Raw genomic sequence first — 21,551 nt, 5'->3', positions numbered from 1 at the left:
AGCATGTTTGAAAATGTGACAGTTAGTAATGACTACAGCTGTGCACCAGCTCGGTGATTTGGGAAACGTGGACCGTTGATAGATCTCGAGGACTGGTTTGGCCAGCCCTGGCTTAGATAATCTATTGAGGCGAAGAATGGGGCAGCATTCCCAAAAAGGGGGAGTAACTTTTGGCAGTAGCAAGGCTAGGGTCTGTGTACTTGGATGCAGATTTTCTGGACCCAGCAGAGTAAATAGTCTGGGCAACCTGTGTAACAAAAGGGTTACTCAGATGGCCAATGTTCACACAAGTGGTACGATGCTGCATACTCATACGCAGCAGCAGATCACACAAACATACAGGAGGCGTCTCTTTATAAGGCGGTCTGGTGAACAATCCCTGTCCTCTGTCCACCAGCACATAGTTTATACTACAAATAAGTTATTTTGTGGAGGAGAACTGGCTGAGCACCTTCACCACAGCAAGAGACAATGGGGCAGATATATTAAGCCAGGTAAAAGTGATAAAAAGGAAAAGGGGATAACGCACCAGCCAATCAACTCCTAACTGTAATTTTTCAAACACAGCTGATTGGCTGGTGCCTTATCACCTTCCACTTTATTACCTCTTAATCACCACTTTATCACTTTATCAGGCTTAAGACATCTGCCCCGCAGCCCCTAAAATACCCAATGTCTTCTCCTTCGTAGTATTTCAAGAAAGTCATTGTAAACCTACAGTAGGCACATTGATGTTACTACTCTGTAGCCACACTCTCACTATGGGGGATATTATGGTTCAGTCTTTCTGACAAATTCCTTCTTAGATGGACAAAACCATGTGCACTGCAGGTGGGGTAGATGGTACTTGTGCGGAGAGAATTAGATTTGGTTGGGGTTTTACTTCAAAGTGAGATCAATATTACAGTGTAAAAATTAAGCAGTCCGTATTTTCCCCGCACAGAAACAAAATAACTCACCCAAATCTAACACTCTCTGCACATGTTACATCTGCCCCCCTGCAGTGCACATGGTTTTGTCCATCTAAGAAGGAATTTGTCAGAAAGAGTGAACCAAAGTAACCCCCATGGGGTAAACTTCCCATAGCAGCCAACCAGATTCTATCTATTATCTTCTAGAAGGTGCTAAATGAATAAAAAGTAGAATCTGATTGGTTGCTATGGGCAACATAGCATTTACACCTTAAAACAACTACAAAATGCTTTAGCAGTAGTGTATGCAATGCTGTTATGTGTTTTGCTAATGAGGCACACAGTCTGAAAGAACACTTCTACTATAATGTTTTTTTTGCTGGTTTCATGCATACTGAAAATTGCTTTAGGAGCCATATTTCCACTGGCCTGCAGAGCATCATTTATTCATATTTTTACCCACTTACTTTCTTAGTTTAATCTGCAAATCTTAGCAGAAGTATCACTGCCGTTTCAGCTTATCGTAGTGGAATTTAACTGTTATTAATAAGCCTCCTGCTGATTTTATTTAACAATTAATCTCTTTGTAAAAGTGCTTCAAATTGTTAAGGAAAGCATAAATACCTGGTTATCATCATCTACATTTTGTGGTCCCTGCATAAAATGAGCAGTTGTTCTGTTACTGCCGCATTTGGCCAATTTGCAGCAACAACTGTGAACTACATCATAGTGTACAATATTTTATTATTATTAATATACATTCACAACGGAAAGTCATATAATAGAACGATTTGAGGTAAACTGACCAAAAGACATAAATAGACAAGGTAGATCTAGGTCTATGGCTAATAGAGAATTTCAGGGGCAGGATGGGGATTTCATTTATGGCCTATGGGGGGTATACAATCTGTGCCATTTTTGCCGGTGGAAATAGCGGCACTCAACTATTTAATGCTGCCGTTACCAACAGCATTGAAGTCAGTTTCCAACAAAATATCCGAATTTAAAAAAAAGTCATCTGTTTTGTCGAAACAGCTGCGGATTGTCAAATTCATGGCCGTTTTTTGACAGTCGGAACATTGAATTCCAGCTGTTGAGTTAGTGTCGGATAGCACGAACATGGCCCGGGATTCCAATTGCCGGGACATTATGACATTCGGAATCCCGGATTGAATACCCCCCTCCCACCCATATAACTATTATATAATACCGTTTTTCAAAAACGACAGGCGGAACATTGAATTCCAGCTGTTGAGTTGCTGTTGGATTACACAAAAACAGCCCAGGAATCCAATTGTCGGGACATTCCGACATACGGAATCCTGGATTGAATACCCCCCATAGGGTACCAGATGCGGTTCTGACAGTCGGGATCCCCACAGTCATTTATTTATTTACAGTTTCTTATATAGCGCAGCAGATTCCGTTGCGCTTTACAATAGTAGACAGTGATAAAACAAACTGGGCAACAACAGACAGACTTGGAGGTAGGAGGGCCCTGCTGTTAGCTTACAATCTATAGGGATATAGGAGGGAAACACAAGGACAGGCACCAGTAATAGCATAGCAGTTACAAGTCCAGAAGGGAAGCTATATAATATATAAGTGCCTCGGAGGGTTATGCATGTAGAACTTAAATATGATAGGCTTGAGGTGAGTTTTCAGGGAACGCTTGAAAGTCTGGAGACTGGTGGAGAGTCTTAATGTGTGTGGAAGGGCATTCCATAGGATGGGAGCAGCCCGATGAAAGTCCTGTAATAGTGAATGGGAGCTAGTGATCCGTGCAGAAGAGAGACGCAGATCTTGTGCAGAGCGGAGTGGTCGAGATGGGAGATATTTTGTGATAAGTGCAGAGATATATGCTGGTGCAATATGGTTAATAGCTTTATATGCAAGTAGAAGTGTTTTATATTGAATACAGTAATATACAGGCAACCAATGGAGGGACTGGCAGAGCGGATCAGCAGACGATGAGCGTCTTGCAAGGAAGATCAGCCTAGCAGCAGCATTTAAAATTGATTGCAGTGTTGAGAGTCTGTTCTTGGGAAGACCAGTTAGGAGGCTATTGCAATAATCAATGCGGGATATAATGAGTGCATGGATAAGAGATTTGGTAGTGTCTTGCGTGAGATAGGGTCGTATTTTGGATATGTTTTTTAGATGCATGTAACATGATTTAGAGACAGATTGAATGTGGGGAAGAAAGGACAGTTCAGAGTCGAGGATGACCCCTAAGCAACGAGCTTGTGGGGTAGGGTGGATTATCGAGTTGTCAACAGCGATGGAGATGTCAGGATGGTAACTGTTCTTAGTTGGTCGGGAATATAAGTAATTCCGTTTTGGAAATATTGAGTTTGAGTTGGCGACAAGACATCCAAGATGAGATGGCAGAGAGACAATCAGAGACTCGACAATCAGAGACTCGACCCAAAACCACTGGTGACAACTCTGGGGTTGATAGATAGATTTTAGTATCATCAGCATACAAGTGATACTGAAATCCAAAAGAGCTGATTAGTTTGCCAAGAGAGGAGGTATACATTGATAAAAGCAGAGGACCTAAGACTGAACCTTGCGGAACTCCGACTGACAGAGGTAATGATGAGGAAGTAGAGTTAGAGAAGCGAACACTGAAAGAGCGATCAGATAGGTAAGATGTGAACCAGGAAAGGGCTGTATCATTAAGACCTAGGTAGTGTAGTGTTTGTAAGAGAAGAGAGTGATTGACAGTGTCAAATGCAGCAGAAAGATCAAGAAGAATAAGTAGTGAGTAATGGCCTTTAGACTTAGCCGTTACCAGATCATTCACCACTTTAGTCAGTGCTGTCTCAGTGGAGTGTTGAGAGCGAAAGCCTGACTGAAGTGGGTCTAATAGGGTGTTAGAGTTAAGAAAGTTTGTGAGGCGAGAGTAGACAAGTCTCTCCAGTAGCTTGGAGAGGCATGGGAGCTGAGATATAGGACGATAGTTAGAGAGAGAGTTAGGGTCTGAATTTTGTTTTTTTTAGAATAGGAGTTATCATTTACCCGACATCGGGATCCCAACTGTCAAAACGCCGACAGACGGGTGCCCGACGGCACGTCCACGACCCCCAGAGGCGGATTGGCCCACCGGGAAATGGCCCGGTGGACCACATTCCCCACTGGCAGGGCCGTCGACCGTGCCTCCGGGGCTGGCGTCATCCTAGGTGCAAGCGGCCGCAGCCTGGTCACAAACGGCAGCATTGCCCAAAACAAATATGGCCGTTGCATATATGCATGCATTATATATTATATGCACGTATGCGGTGGCCATATTTGTTTTGGGCTATGCTGCACAGTTTGCTGTGAACAGGCTGTGGCCACTGATGTGGATGACGTCACCACCCCCCCCCCCCCCTGGACTCTAGCGTCAGCCCCCCGCCCCCGGACTCTAGCGTCAGCACCCTAACTCCCCCCCCCCCCACCCGGGCTGCAACGTCGGAACACCCCCCCCCCCCCCCGGTCCTGGTGTGGATTCCTCTACCAATCCTCCCCTGACGACCCCCATAAAGGGAGAATAGAATAGGTGGCGAGCGTAGCCCCCCACAAGAGGCTTTGTTGCGCTCACCATGCTGTCTGAGTCCGGGCAGTCGGGATCCCGACGTCGGGCTAATGACTGCCGGGATCCCGACTGTCGGAACCCTATACCACCCCCCAACCCCCCCCCCATATATCTATTATATAATACACTCAAATTAAGTCTCCACAAAATGGACAAAACCTGTCATTTAGACAACTTGGTTAAATCATTTGCTCTCTTCCAATACAAGATTTCCATTCCAACTAGCCAGATCTAGCAGATGACTTGCCAGATATTTGTATCATGCATGGCTTACCCAGCTTAATATTCTGTTTTGTCCCACAACTAGGTAACGTGCCATATTTCCAAAGCAGTATAAGTGTACAGCCTGTGGTCCAAGACAGTCAGATGAAAGCAACAGTGAGTAGGAGTGACAACAATAAGCCTGTCTCCATCGCGGTTGGAGATACACCAATAGAAGTGCTTGTTCTTTCTGCTGATGGCACCAAATCACAGGTAATGTATCACAGCACCTCACCATTGTGTCCATCAATATTAATTCCCTAATAGATTCAGATTGCAGCATCTGGCTGTTTTTACAATAATCATTTGTTTAAAGAGGGTTTTAGGTGTTGGCTATTTAAAAAATAAAAATGTCAACAATATTTTATATAGTAACGTTCCTTATTTTAGGTGGCACTATGCCCCCTAGTAGTCCTCGGGTGCCAACTGTCACTTTCCCTTTTTATATCTGACCTAAAAAGAATGCCAAATCATTTACCTCTTTATTACTCTAATAATCGTCAGGGTTGGGAAGAGCCTTCATGTAGCTCATTTTTATATTTTTCTTAGGATAATTTCCACATTCTGTTGTGGGTCTACTACCCCTTAAGCTTGTGTCTATCTTCTGTCAATGTTGACCTACAGATGGAGCCTTCTTCAGCTAGCCTTCTTTGGATGGCCATGGTGAGCCATGGTGAGCTAAGGCCTATTGTTCTCAGCTGTAATACAATACATAGAACAATACAGTAGGGCATTAGCATGGGATTACGTCTGACAGCTCTGGCTCACTTATTCCTATTAAAGGGCTAGATGCGGATGGCTCTATCTGTAGGGTATCTCCACCATTCTTAGGTGTCGACCTAGTCACTGTTGACCTAGACATTGTCTATCTTCTATACATAACCGTTGGTACTCTTTACCTAGAACGGCGCCCACGATTGAAATCGCGGGCATCGCGGGTAAAATCGCGGTAATCGCGGGCATCGCGGGTAAATCGCGGGTACATCAAAATCGGGTACCCGCGATTACCGCGATTTTCCCATAGGGAACAATGTTAAAAAGGCAGATTGACCGCGATTTTAGCGTTAAATGCCTCAATGCCCGCGATTTTTACATAGGAAACAATGTTAAATGGGCCACAGAGCCCTAATAGTCCCCCTGAAGTCTTAAATGGCCCCCAAAATTTTTAACGCCACCCCACGATCAACGCGAACCCGAAGCGTGGCGAGCGCAGCGAGCCCGCGAGGGGCGGCGGTACGCGTCCTACGACCTTTTCATGCCCTACTATCCACGTCGGCGTGGAGTTGAGAATAGAATAGTGTGGCGAGCGCAGCGAGCCACCGAGCCCGAAGCGTGGCGAGCGCAGCGAGCCCCGCGAGGGGACGCGGATACCTTCACAGTTATACGCGTCCCCTCGCGGGCTTCACAGGTGTCCGCGTGGCCACGGACACCTGTGAAGCCCGCGAGGGGACGCGTTTACCTGTGAAGGTATCCGCGTCCCCTCGCGGGGCTCGCTGCGCTCGCCACGCTTCGGGCTCGGTGGCTCGCTGCGCTCGCCACACTATTCTATTCTCAACTCCACGCCGACGTGGATAGTAGGGCATGAAAAGGTCGGAGGACGCGTACCGCCGCCCCTCGCGGGCTCGCTGCGCTCGCCACGCATTGTGTCCATCAATATTAATTCCCTAATAGATTCAGATTGCAGCATCTGGCTGTTTTTACAATAATCATTTGTTTAAAGAGGGTTTTAGGTGTTGGCTATTTAAAAAATAAAAATGTCAACAATATTTTATATAGTAACGTTCCTTATTTTAGGTGGCACTATGCCCCCTAGTAGTCCTCGGGTGCCAACTGTCACTTTCCCTTTTTATATCTGACCTAAAAAGAATGCCAAATCATTTACCTCTTTATTACTCTAATAATCGTCAGGGTTGGGAAGAGCCTTCATGTAGCTCATTTTTATATTTTTCTTAGGATAATTTCCACATTCTGTTGTGGGTCTACTACCCCTTAAGCTTGTGTCTATCTTCTGTCAATGTTGACCTACAGATGGAGCCTTCTTCAGCTAGCCTTCTTTGGATGGCCATGGTGAGCCATGGTGAGCTAAGGCCTATTGTTCTCAGCTGTAATACAATACATAGAACAATACAGTAGGGCATTAGCATGGGATTACGTCTGACAGCTCTGGCTCACTTATTCCTATTAAAGGGCTAGATGCGGATGGCTCTATCTGTAGGGTATCTCCACCATTCTTAGGTGTCGACCTAGTCACTGTTGACCTAGACATTGTCTATCTTCTATACATAACCGTTGGTACTCTTTACCTAGAACGGCGCCCACGATTGAAATCGCGGGCATCGCGGGTAAAATCGCGGTAATCGCGGGCATCGCGGGTAAATCGCGGGTACATCAAAATCGGGTACCCGCGATTACCGCGATTTTCCCATAGGGAACAATGTTAAAAAGGCAGATTGACCGCGATTTTAGCGTTAAATGCCTCAATGCCCGCGATTTTTACATAGGAAACAATGTTAAATGGGCCACAGAGCCCTAATAGTCCCCCTGAAGTCTTAAATGGCCCCCAAAATTTTTAACGCCACCCCACGATCAACGCGAACCCGAAGCGTGGCGAGCGCAGCGAGCCCGCGAGGGGCGGCGGTACGCGTCCTACGACCTTTTCATGCCCTACTATCCACGTCGGCGTGGAGTTGAGAATAGAATAGTGTGGCGAGCGCAGCGAGCCACCGAGCCCGAAGCGTGGCGAGCGCAGCGAGCCCCGCGAGGGGACGCGGATACCTTCACAGTTATACGCGTCCCCTCGCGGGCTTCACAGGTGTCCGCGTGGCCACGGACACCTGTGAAGCCCGCGAGGGGACGCGTTTACCTGTGAAGGTATCCGCGTCCCCTCGCGGGGCTCGCTGCGCTCGCCACGCTTCGGGCTCGGTGGCTCGCTGCGCTCGCCACACTATTCTATTCTCAACTCCACGCCGACGTGGATAGTAGGGCATGAAAAGGTCGGAGGACGCGTACCGCCGCCCCTCGCGGGCTCGCTGCGCTCGCCACGCTTCGGGTTGGCGTGGATGGTGTGGTGGCGTAAAAAATTTTGGGGGACATTTAAGGGTTAATGGGCTCTGTAGCCCATTTAACATTGATTTCTATGGCCAAATCGGGTGGATTGAGGCATTTAACACTAAAATCGGGTCCATCGCGGCTTTTAACATTGCTTCCTATGGGAAATCGGGAGCATCGCGTCGCGGGCATCGCGGGTACATTTATGGCCGGCCGCGACGCGACCGACGCGATTTTTCAGGTTTAACATGGTTTTCAATGGGAAAATCGCGGGCATCGCGTCGGTCGCGTCGCGGGCAGGCATAAATGTACCCGCGATGCCCGCGACGGGCGCCGTTCTAGGTAAAGAGTACCTAACCGTTTACCTGTGCTTGAGTAGACCAGGACAAAAAGTGTATTTACAGATGCCCTGCAACATATGAGTTGCATTGTACATAAATTTCCCCACTGACCATATTCTGCAATTATACATACTTATTAGTGTCGCACAGTATGCAACCAGCTTATGTATTACACTCATGTATGCTTAATGCTTCCTTTTGGTCTTTAGGTGTACAGTATTATTGTCACACGTGCACAGCTGCCATTTTGTGTCCAGTTTGCAGATGTTCAGGAGCAGATGAATTATGAGTGTCCTATTTCCCTGACTGCTCTTTACAGACCGGTCTCTATTAAAGGAAGGTAAGATAAATCCGCAAAATAAACCAAAAATAGTCAAATTAAAATAAAAGACCTGGTAAGACCTGTTCTCATTTTAAGCATGATGTCATCAGGGCCGAAACTAGGATTTCTGGTGCATGGGGCAAGGCAGTCATTTGGCGCACCCCTGCTACACAGGAGAGATTATGCTTCATGTCTTAAAGCCTGATTGCCCCTGTGTGACATTAGACCCTCCAACTGTACTTTTTTGGCCAGTACAGGACCGTTTTTTGGGGGGGCCTGTATTGGCCAAAAAGAGCTTTGTATCGGTTTTCAGGGTCTCTAACTCTCTATTGAAAGTATGGAAAAGAGGGTGTGGAGATGCCCCCTTTCCGATTTTGTACTGGTTTCTGCCTTCAGCTGTTGGAGGGTATGGATACCTTTACATTTCAGTATGGACACTGATAAAGTAGACAAGTGATGCCCTAATACCCCTTTCACATCGCAGCTCAAACCCAGCAATAACCGGGTTGCTGCAGGGTGGAACCGGGTCATGGTGCATTGTAAAAACACCAAAATTTATAACCCTGGTCCACCAACCCGGCAATTTGACCCGAGTTATAAGAAGGGTTAAACCCTGGTTGCCATGTTTATTTTTGCAATTTTACTAATGCATTTTTCCCATACTTGCCTACCCTCCCGAAATAGCCGTGAGGCTCCCAAATATCAGATCCACCTCCCGGCCCCCCGGATAGGTGGACAAGTCCCCCAGAATAAGGGAGCATTGCACAGCCCCCCATTGGTGCGGGGTCCATGGGGACCAGATGACGAGAATCATCCCCCCCGCTGTGTAATGCCTTTAATACCAGCATTACACAGCAGGGGGTGTGGCCACAATGATGCAATTGCATTGGCCATGCCCACTTGTTCATTTATTGGAATAGGCCCACCCAGATCCGCCCCTTTCATGACATGGCTACTGGACACGCCCCCTACCTTCTGGAGCTGAGAGCAGCCTCAAAGTCGGCAAACCTGATTTTTCCTAATGTTGTAGTGACAATAAAATTATTTAACTTAACTTGTATAATGGGTGACCCGGGAAAGCATTGGGTAATCCCCAACAAATATGGTTTCATTTTTAGTACATAAAGCATTGTAGCTCATATTCCTAAACACTGTCATTCATTCTAATTCATTATTTTGATACATTAGCACTTGCCGTATAATACTCACAGTACTTTCGCACAGTTAAATGGACATTGGAGTTTGAATGACAACCCTCATCACAATACAGTCTGCACAATACATTTTTTATAATTTCCATTTAAATGGATAAGGGGTCATAAAAGGTTAAATGCAAATCTATATAGATGGTTTTACATTGACATATTTATACACAAACACTTTATAAATATGTTTCTGCATTTATTTTTGTTTTGCAGCAACCCAAAACACACAATCTCAGGACCGTGCATGGATCTATTAACAAGAAGATCAAAAACAGATCCACTAGATGAGACTATTCTTAGTGAGAACTGGCGGGTTCCGGAGTATGAATTGGATATGGACATGTCAGCAGCAAAAGTCTTCTGTGTTTTTGCTTACCGAGGTACGTCTATCTAAAACAGGGTTTCCATTGAAGAGTTTTGTCAGTAGATTAACCTGCTGGCAGGGCTGGTGTAAGGCTGCTCAACACCATAGACAAAATTTCAACCTACTGCCCCCCCCCCCCCCCCCAAAATTCAACCTACTGCCCCCCCCCCCAAAAAAAAAATTCAACCTACTGCCCCCCCCCCCCCCCTACCTACTGCCACCAATATCTACTTTCCAACGAGGCTCCAAAAACTATCGGGTGGTTCTCCCAGCCACCAGGAAGGTGGACAAGTCCCCTGCTTTGCCTGGGGGCCCCCTGCACTCTCCCCTTTGCCACCCACAACAGAGTACAAGGAGGATGGGGCAACAAAGTAGGGAAGTATGCCTCAAAGGAAAGTATGGAGGTAAGATCTTAGAAGTTCCACATCTTCGATCTTTTGATAGGCAGACTTGGTGGTGCCCCCCAGATCTCGGCGCCTTAGGCATCTACCTAAAGGTAGAGCCGGCCCTGCCTGCTGGTGATGCTGGTCTACACAGGCCAGCACTGGCTTGGATTACACATATTGGGCTAAATGTAATAGGGTGTGTAAATGGGTGTCCCCATTTTGTTTAAAGCGGCAATCATTTACACTGCAAAACCAAGTATATTTTGCCATGTCATTGATTGCTGCTTTAAAAACTGGGAAAACTCTCCCAAAATCTCTCACTTTCTGATTCTCACACCCTATTACATTTGGCCCATTGGCTTTAATTCCTGCATGATACAAAAATAAGGAGCGATTTGAAACTTGAAGTATGTGGTGATTATGTCCGCTATCACAATGTCAACGTCCAAAAGGTGTCCATAATACCGACTGACATGATTGCTACATAGTTAAAATGTTAACAATAAAAAAATGTAGGGTTAGGTTGGTATTATGTTCCCGTCGACTTTCTGAATCTGTCAATATTGTGGTTTCTAAAATAATGAATATCGTCCATAAGAATCAAGCCAAACCCATTTGGATAAATAAATTATAACACGTTTTACTCCTCATTTTGCTCGTTATATGGATAATGTGATGAGCAAAATACAATTTTCAAGTTGTTGAAAAGCCATATACTAAAATCAGCATCACATCAGCTTCTTAAGGGCCTTATTCAGCAAGGCCCTGAAATGCCGCCAGCTGCCCAGCCGAACATTATCACTGCTTCATACATGCCCTCTCTCTCTTCTCACTCACTCTCAGCGACATCAGTGCTGCTTCCTGTCCACACTATAAGACGCTCTGACTTGCTGTGGAGAGATCACGGTTGCTGATTGGTTGCTCTGGGCTGCTAATAGTTGCACTTTCACATGCCATAAATAATCACCTGCAGTGGAAATATTGGTTCACAGAACCCTCTGTATATTAACCAGATAACTAAGGGGGTTATTTTGGTTCACTGTTTCTGACAAATTCTTTCTTAGATGGACAAAACCATGTGCACTGCAGGTGGGGCAGATGTAACTTGTGCAGAGAGAATTAGATTTGGGTGGGGTTTTACTTCAAAGTGAGATCTATATTGCAGTGTAAAAATAAAGTAGCCAGTATTTACCCTGCACAGAAACAAAATAACTCACCCAAATCTAATTCTCTCTGCACATTTTACATCTGCCCCCCTGCAGTGCACATGGTTTTGTCCATCTAAGAAGGATTTTGTCAGAAAGAGTGAACTAGAATAAGTACCTGATGTGTCAGACTTTTATTTTGCAGGTTGTGGAGACATTGTAAGTCTGTCTGAGTTCGGTGATCATGTGAGGAGATGCCTGTTTAAGCCACCAGCAGAATTGGATCCTAAGGTTATACACACTACGGAGTGTATTGTATATGTATTATTACCAGGGTTGCCTACTTTTAAAGTCTCCTCTTTCGGGATAAGCCCGCCCCCATTACTGCAATTCGAGGAGGGGCGGGGCTAAATGGTGTGATTTGTATCTTTAGCCCCACCTCCACCCCCAAAAAGCCATGAATCGCAGTAATTTACCACTGCAGCCAGGCAGATTCGGGGGGTTCCGGCGGTATCTGGGAGGGTTGCCCACCTGTCTGGGGGGGCGGGAGGGGGCTCGATTTTTTTGGGAGCCTTCCGGACATTCCGGGAGGGTAGGCAACCCTGATTATTACTAACATTTTTATTCATATTCTATTTTTTGCTTAATATATTTCATTAAGTACAATAATTACCTTACACACATGCTTATGATGTAGACTTGGTCAAAAATGGGATTTTAAGCATTTGTCAAGAAGGGTATAGGTCAGGCATGTCCAAACTATGGCCCTCCAGCTGTTGTTAAACTACAGGTCCCAACATGCCTTGCCACAGTTTTGCTATTAGGGAATGCTAAAACTATGGCAAGGCATGCTGGGATGTGTAGTTTCATAACAGCTGGAGGGCCACAGTTTGGACATGCCTGGTATAGGCCATAGGGTCAACACTGATAAGGTTGACAGTTACTAGGTCAACCACTATTGGTCGACGAACCATAGGTCATCACATGAAAAAGGACAACATACCGTAGGTATCAACCAAGGTATCAATCAACGTTTCTGTCAACCAAGCGATTGGTTGACAGAAAAAAGGTCAGCATGAGTTTTCACGATTTTCGCGTCTATGTTGACAAAGGCCAACATGGACATCGTATAAGTGTAGCATGATGCCTCGCTACCTTCGGCACTCTATTATAATATATCTCTATGGGCTGGATGTACTAAGCCGAAAATGCGGTAAAAACCCCTTTTTACCGCATTTTCATATGTACTAAAACCCCACTGCCACGTTACCGCAGGTTAGGGTATCGCCAGCTTTGGGTGGCAATACCCTATAGAAGCCTATGGGCTTCTTTTTGCCGCTCGCTGCCTCCGCCACAAACCTGCCACCTCCGCCGACCCCCCCCCCCCTCCCCCTCCCTCCAGCTTACCTTGCTGCAGGTAAACCCCTCCTCACCCTAGCAAGGCAGTCGGATGTCCTTCCGGTTGCAAGGGGGAGGAGGAGGCGCCAGGGACAGCCACGCTGAGCTGTCCCAGCATGAGGGAAGCAGTAGGTGGCAGGGAGGTGACGGAGACCCCCGCACAACACATTACAGGTATCGCGGGGGGCCTTCGTCACCGCACCACAATACCATCTGCATATATTAGTACATATGCACTGGCATCTTGGTGGCCGGGCTGTGATCTATATTAATACCTATGTCCACTTGTATTGTAAAGTATGTTAAAACACTTGTCGACCTTTTTTTAATGTCAACCTATTGATTGTTCTGACCAATTCGACCTAAGGTTTGTCAACCTTTTTATCATGTAGACCTATGGCCTTTCGACCAATAGTGGTCGACCTATTGACTGTTCACCTTATTAGTGTTGACCTGCGACCCGATGAGTTCATGCCAGGATATGACTGGTGCATGTGCACATTGGCCGGGGGAGCCACCACGGGTTACTGACACGGCTTTGCAAGGGATGTAGAGTTTTGTAGGAGCAGTCCGGACAACACAGTTGTGTCCTGATTGCCACCCCCCCCCCTTCCCTCCCTGCAGCCTAGCACCAGTAGTTGCTGTTTTGCAAAGTTTCGCAAAGCTGCAACTGAGTCAGAATCAGGGGGTTATTCTGGCTGACTCCCCGCCTGCCGAATGCCGGTACACTTGCCCCCCCCCCCCCCATTGCATACCACGTACATTCGCGCGGGCTGTGGATGGATGTTTAACATGAACATCCATTCACAGGCTGTGGGTGAACACCCTCATCATTCAATGGTCGCTGACAGCTGACATCCAGTGATCAATTATATTCAAAATCTAGTAGAAATTTTGTCAGAATCTCACCATGTGTACGGGGCATTAGAACATTGATATGTATCACTTTCATAAATAGATTAAAAAGGAAAACATATGCATCCCCAGCAGTCAGAAGACTGCTAGCTGCATCCCAATGCTGGGGATCCTGACAGGTGCCCTGCAATAACCATAACCCTCTCCCCCTACTCCCTACCTAACCCTAACCATCTGCATTACTGTATAGCCCTAACCCTCCCCTTGTGCCTAAACCCAACCCCCCTCCCCCACTTCCTAATCCTGACCAGACCTGGCATACTTACAATTAGGCTGCTGGGATTCCAGTGTCAGTATTCTGAACCGTGTCGGAATTCTGGCACCATAATTACATCTGCTGGCATCCTACCGGCAGTATGCTGACCACATCCTGGTCACAAAATAGTTTGTTTTATGATGCAACTAAGTTGAAAAAATTACTTGACTGATGATTTCTTCCAGTTTTAATAAAATAAAAGCTCCTTTTATTGTAGGTATTAATTTTTGTATTTTCGCAGACTGTAACAGAATCGGAGTGGTATAAAGAAGACTTTTCAACAAGTAAATCCTTAGAACCGTGCCTTATGCACACAGTACAGGTAGATGATGCATTATTATAATAAAATATTCATATTCACGTTGTTTACACGTGTAATGCTGAAATATAAAAAATGATTAGGTTATGGGAGGGGTGGGTTAAATTATGGGAGGGTTAGGAGTGGACTGTGGGAGGGGTGGGTTAGGTTATGAGAGGGTTAGGAATAGGTTATGGGTGGGGAGGTTAGGATTAGATTATGGGAGGGAAGGGTTAGGAGTAGGTTGTGGGAGAGGAGGGTTAGGATTAGATTATGGGAGGGGAGGGTTAGGATTAGATTATGGAAGGGGAGGGTTAGGATTAGATTATGGGAGGGGAGGGTTAGGATTAGAATATGGGAGGGGAGGGTTAGGAGTAGGTTGTGGGAGAGGAGGGTTAGGATTAGATAATGGGAGGAGAGGGTTAGGAATAGGCAATAGAGGGCAGGTTAGGGTTAGGCTATGGGACAGGAGGGTTAGGCTATGGAATGGGAGGGTTAGAGTTATGCTATAGGAGGGGAGAGTTAGGCAATAGAGGGAGGGTTAGGGTTAGGCTATGGGACAGGAGGGTTAGGCTATGGAATGGGAGGGTTAGAGTTATGCTATAGGAGGGGAGAGTTAGGCAATAGAGGGAGGGTTAGGCTATGGGACAGGAGGGTTAGGCTATGGAATGGGAGGGTTAGAGTTATGCTATAGGAGGGGAGAGTTAGGCAATAGAGGGAGGGTTAGGGTTAGGCTATGGGACAGGAGGGTTAGGCTATGGAATGGGAGGGTTAGAGTTATGCTATAGGAGGGGAGAGTTAGGCAATAGAGGGAGGGTTAGGGTTAGGCTATGGGACAGGAGGGTTAGGCTATGGAATGGGAGGGTTAGAGTTATGCTATAGGAGGGGAGAGTTAGGCAATAGAGGGAGGGTTAGGCTATAGGACAGGAGGGTTAGGCTATGGAATGGGAGGGTTAGAGTTATGCTATAGGAGGGGAGAGTTAGGCAATAGAGGGAGGGTTAGGGTTAGGCTATGGGACAGGAGGGTTAGGCTATGGAATGGGAGGGTTAGAGTTAGGCTATAGGAGGGGAGAGTTAGGCTATGAGAGAGAAGGTTACGGTTAGGCTATGGGACTAGAGGGTTAGGCTATGAGAGCAGAGGTTTAGGCCAGGCCTGGCCAACCTGTGTCTCTCCAGATGTTGTCAAACTACAAATCCCATCATGCCTTGGCACAGTTTTGCTATAAGGGAGTGTTAAAACTGTGGCAAGGCATGCTGGGATTTGTAGTTTTACAACATCTGGAGAACCACAGGTTGGCCTGTCCTGGTTTAGGCAATAGAAGGGTTAGGCTATGGGAGGGAAGGTTAGGGTTATGCTTTGGGATGGGAGGGTTACAGTTAGGCTATTGGAAGGTTAGAGTTAGGCTATTGAAGGGGAGGGTTAGGCTCATGCACCTTATTTGCACATGCAGCTCATAGCAATTCATTGAGGGGCGCATGGGGCACCGCCACACAGACATTAGCGCCCGTATCACTGTTTAATCACTGTCACGCAGTAATGAATGGAATAACTATTATTATTATTCTTATTATTATGCATTGTTCTGCTACCTAGTGCCTATTCTCACAGCTGACATTTATGCACAGGAAAGAAGCTGGGAGAAGAGGCTTCAGCAGCTGCATGGCAGTAACGTAGACAGTCTGTGCTGCCAAGCAGAGGAACAGCTACGTCTTTATAAGCAGAACCTGCCTAAGTCAGGTAAACATTTATTTTCATTCTATTTCAAACATATCTGCAGGAGTAAAGTCTTTCTCCCGTGCTCGGAAATATTAAATGCCAAGTAGTTTGCCATACAATCTACATTAAAAGCTCACTAAACATAAATGCAAGTTTGTCCAATAGGAAAGGATCAGCAATGTATGTTTAGGAGTTCCCATATTAGCAGGAAGTTATGTTTCACTCATAAATCGTTATCACTGCTAAGTCTCGAAAATTGGGCTTGATTCAGCTATATGGTAAAAAACCACAATGTACTGTATGCTCAGGGCCCCTGCAGCAAAAGATTCTGAGCGCTATGGGCTAATGTGTGTGTGCTGTGTGCAAATGGCTGCCCTCTAGGAGGGGGTTGCCGCCCCCAAAAAAGCAAGAGTTTACAAAAGAAAAAGAGATACCAGTAGGCGCCTCTTGCACACAGGTATACAATTTATTCAATAAACAAATCATACAAACATTATTTGCATTATTCAAATTAATGAACACAGTATAATGAATAGATAAAAAATAAAATAAAAAATAAAAATAAATATAAAAATAAAAATAAAATCAAAACATAAAAAATAAAAATAAAAATAAAAAATAAAAATAAATAAATAAAAAGATGAAAAAGAAAATACAAGGATAAATACAAATATAAAAATGTTATTATTAAAAAGCATGTGCAGTATTAGCAGCTGTTTAAAGTGCAGTATATAGTTACCAAGTCCTGGTTAATTGCTTTCTTTTCATATGCGCATATGAAGCCAGGAAATGATGTCCCAATTGGGGGATAAATCGCCAACACTTCTTGGGGATAAAAGAAAGGCTGTAGAGTGACCCAACAGGGTATTTGTAATCCACAAAGGTGATTTTCCAAAAGCTTTGAAATACCAGCAGGATGGGTGGTGTGACACTGTGGTCGACACTTGTGTCGATGAAGGCGGCAGCTTCAGATCTTGTATAGCAATAATTGCTCTGCAATAGATTTTAGTGAGGGAAAAGTAGACCACGCCAAATGCCCTGCGTACTGTGTCAGATGTTATCAGAGCGGCTGTGACGGCCAGACAGCCAAACACAAGCCGCTGGACACTGACGCGGGCAGAGGCTGTTTGGAAGTATCGGTCTCCTGCGCTCCACCAGAGACACGGGACAGCTGTATGTTGCAGAAAGTTCAATAGCTGCTGCCGTCTTCAGCACAACGCCGCTGCTGCGCCTGTAGGTGGTTACCAGGGACCGAGGTGAGATGGATATAATAGGGCTCAGTAATTGAGATTTACCTCCAGGTCCACTGGTTCAAATGGCAGCAGTGGGGCTCCTGTCCAAGACGCGTTTCGCCGCACTACGGCAGCTTTTTCAATTGGGGATAGGAAGTGCAGCTTTGTGGGCTGGTTTTATACCTGGATTTTGTACACAGGTGTGTGTGGCCAGTTGTCCAAGGCTACACAATTAGCAGCTTCATTTCAGTGTTTACACTTTGGGCGGGATGCTATATAGCAGAAATGCGGTAAAAACCCCGTTTTCGGGGTTTCTACCGCATTTCTATATGCTATATGGCGCCTCCGCAGTGTCAGCGCTGCGGAGGGAATCGCCAGCTAAAGCTGGCGAATCCCTGCAGAAGCCTATGGGCTTCTTACCGCAGCGCTGTTTGAGGGATCCGTCACGGATCCCTCCCAGCGTGACCTGCGGCCGGCGCCGGGGTCTGCGCATGCGCAGATGGACTCCCGGGTCACAGACCCGGAAGTCCAGTGCCGGCACCGCATCGCAAGGGACAGCTCTTACCGCAAGAGCTGTCCCTTGCATGAATAACGGCATATGTTATAGCATATGCCGTTATTAAAAATGCGATGTCCGGCGAAGGGGGGCCGCGGATGTTATAACATCCCGCCCTTTATGAGTCAGCTGCAGCAATCATTACAGCTTTCCTATTTGGCTATTTTCTGCACAAATAGCGATATATTCTTTTGGCACATGTTTGTATATATAAAGAGTATATAATTACAATAAAGAGGGTGGAATCAACATAGAAATAAAAATAAAAATAAAAATAATAAAAATAATAATAAATATAAAAAATAAAAAAGAGGAAATCAAAATCAAAATCAAAAACAAAATAGAAATAATAAATAATAGAAATAAAAATAAATAAATAAAGATACATTTAGGGCAGCAGAACTTTTTCCATATATAGTATATCAAATAAAGTTGCTGATACACATAAGTCTACACTATGTGCAGACATTTCGAGGGCGTGCAGTGCGTTTCCCATTATCTTTTGATGTGTCCGTAAGGTACACATATTAAACATTTATTCATATCCAGGTTTAAGAAAAGCCACACTGACAGACCATTATTGGAATCCTTCATCATATAGGATGCACCTTTTATATAATATTAAAATGTCTTGTATCCGACTGTGTTCAAGCCTGTAGACAATCATCACTACAGGCAAAAGGCATCTTAAACATATCAATATAGCTAAAGATAGAGTAATAAGGACTTGAAAAGGGAGGCTAGACACCCCGCATATATAATACACAGATAGTGCATAATAGCATCAGTCGCGATATATCGCTAGAATGTGCGCGCAGCCTACAGTGATGTTTGGACACAGAAGCACAGGAAGAAATTAAATTAAATCATACATAATCGTTCAATGTATCAAGATATATGATGCATGCACATATATCTATTTTGGTATAGGAGAACGGATACAAATCAACAAATATATATATATATATATATATATATATATGTGGGATACAATGTTTAATGCTTGTAGTGATGCATTAAGTGAATGTTAGAACATATGCATCCCACATATGAGACAAATGAATTATCCGAGATATTCAAATGCACCCGACCTTGGATTAGATCCCATAATACAATGAAACAGTGTATGCCGGTGGGGTAGATTTTGGAGCACACACAAGAGAGAGACAGTGGAGAGAGTACGAAAATCATTCATTATTTCAAAAGAACATTTTTAATTTTGTTCTTTTTGTATATTTGTACATAAAATTAGAGAGTTGCTTCTTATTGCGTACAGAGACCAATATAATAATTATATGTGATTTTAAACGATTTTTTACATTTTTTAACATTTTTAACGGTTTTTTAAAACAATTTTTAACGGTTTTTAGCAATTTTTAGCAATTTTATGGGGAAAGGAATACAAAATTTCTTAGGGAGGGTTATTTCACAATTATGTATTAACTTCTCGAAATTTTTTTAAATTATTTTTTTAAATTATTTTTTGTTTTTTATTTTTTGTTTTTTATTTTTTATTATTTATTAATTCGTGGGTATTTTTAGAAGTTTATCAAAGGGTTTATGATTAGATTGTTTAAATGAATTCCAGATCTATAGTCTCATTCATACCGTGGGGTTTAAGAGTCTGTAACTTCAGGATCCATGCCGCCTCTTGTCGACATAGAGTCCTGAAGCGATCTCCTCCACGGCTGGTATGAGCTATATGTTCCAAACCTATCACTTTGAGACCCACAGGGTCCCCACCGTGATGTTCTACAAAGTGGCGGGGTACACTGTGGTTCATGAGTTTCTTCACTATGTTCCTCCTATGTTCCAAGACTCTAGTCTTGAGGGGGCGGATAGTGCGTCCTACATAGTAGGTGTTACAAGGACATATTAATAAATAGATTACGTAATTAGTTGTACAGTTGATAAACGTCTCTATGTTATAAATCTTTTCATGATTTGAAGCTGTGATTTTTTGAGTTTTATTCATTACATGCTTGCAAGTCATACACTGGGCATGATTACACCTAAAGAAACCTGTTATTTTTGGTCCTGCTATAGTGCTTTGTGTGGCCCCTGTTTTCTTCTCTGTAGAGCCCTTAAAGAAGCTTGGTGCTAAAATGTTTTTTAAGTTGCGTGCACGTTTAAATATGACAGTTGGTTCTTTTTCTAAAGTGGCACTCAATATCGGGTCAGTGCTAAGTAATTTATAGTTTTTCTTTATTATGTTAGAAATTTTATTGGCGGCTACATTGTATTTTGAAATAAAACATAGTCTGTTTTTACCTCCATCTTTAAATTTGTCCACCTTTTTAGCTCTACTATTGGGGCCTTGTTTGTTGCTATTGGCAATGATCTCATTGCGATTTAGGGTGCCGGCGTATTCCAGAGCCTCAGTAAGAACAGGTTGGGGATATTTACGTTTTTTGAATTCCTCCAAAAGGCTGCTCATTTGTTCCACAAATTTAGTGTCCGAGGTACAGTTACGCCTTATCCTGTGTATTTGGCTTTTTGGGACGTTATTAAGCCAGCTTTTTTTGTGATTGCTGGTGTAGGGGATAAAGCTACAAACGTCAACTGGCTTTTTGTAGCCTGTGACTCCTAAGACTCCCTCTACCACCTCCACCGTGACATCAAGAAAACTCATATGTGTGGGGTGATGTGATTGGGTGAAGGATAAACCATAAGTGTTATTATTAAGGTGCATAACAAAATTGTTAACTGATTCAGTGCTACCGTGCCAAATAAAGAACAGGTCGTCGATATAGCGACCATAGAGGACCAGGTTCGCATCCCAGCCCCCCCTCCAGATGTATTGATCTCATGCTCAGGGCCCCTACTACATGTGTAGTACCGGTTCTGCCACGTCTCTCACAAAGCGGCTGCAAATATCTGCAGCCATTTGGGGGTGGGGAGGAGTGGCGATGGCCTCCGTTTCACAAGACAGAGCTGTGTTGCCATTTTGTGGTAGGGCAAAGGTCAAGGCCTCCGTCTTCCGATGAAGATTTCCCTGCCTCACCGATGGAGCTGATCTGACTGGTCTATGTAACCTGACGGGTTACTCAACTTGACTAGTATCACAGGTGATCCGATGCTGTGTCCTTGGAGGCAGAAGAGGATCACACATGCATGCAGGAGGTATCTACTTATGCCAGGCAACCCCTGCTGCATTACCATATGTAACCTATATAAGCATATACTTTATCCAAACTGAAATCGGGCCTATGTAACGCACTACGGTCTACACTCATTGGGCCAGATGTACTAAGCCTTGAAAGTGATAAAATGGAGAGTGATAAACCACCAACCAATCAGCACTTCTCCCTGCTTATCCTTTTGGACCTATCTGCTGCCTTTGACACTGTGAATCACCCTCTCCTCCTCCACACACTCCAAAACATTGGCCTCTCTGGCACAGTCTTCAACTGGTTTTCCTCTTACCTCTCCAACCGTTCCTTCTTAGTCTCTGCCTCTGGCTCCACCTCACCACCTTCCAGCCTTCCTGTCGGGGTCCCTCAGGGTTTCATCCTTGGCCCCCTACTGTTCTCCCTGTACACCTCCTCTCTGGGTGCACTCATTAACTCTTTTAGCTTCCAATATCACCTCTATGCTGATGACACGCAAATCTACC

At 44.7% G+C, this 21,551-nt stretch overlaps 1 protein-coding gene across 1 annotated transcript in view; it reads left to right on the top strand.

The window, feature by feature from the left end:
* LOC146063407 (uncharacterized) overlaps window positions 1-21,551 on the top strand; it is an 81,737-nt gene that overhangs the window by 10,921 nt on the left and 49,265 nt on the right. Inside the window, exons 4-9 of the mRNA XM_083175742.1 lie at window positions 4,799-4,965; window positions 8,351-8,481; window positions 9,882-10,048; window positions 11,769-11,854; window positions 14,374-14,454; window positions 16,057-16,168. Coding sequence (XP_083031868.1) covers window positions 4,799-4,965; window positions 8,351-8,481; window positions 9,882-10,048; window positions 11,769-11,854; window positions 14,374-14,454; window positions 16,057-16,168 — 744 coding nt within the window. The remainder of the gene's footprint in view (window positions 1-4,798; window positions 4,966-8,350; window positions 8,482-9,881; window positions 10,049-11,768; window positions 11,855-14,373; window positions 14,455-16,056; window positions 16,169-21,551) is intronic.

This window comes from Crinia signifera, chromosome 3 (genome assembly GCF_055691185.1).
Source record: "Crinia signifera chromosome 3, ASM5569118v1, whole genome shotgun sequence".
Taxonomy (NCBI): Eukaryota; Metazoa; Chordata; class Amphibia; order Anura; family Myobatrachidae; genus Crinia; species Crinia signifera.
This window is presented reverse-complemented; position numbering and strand designations above follow the sequence as displayed.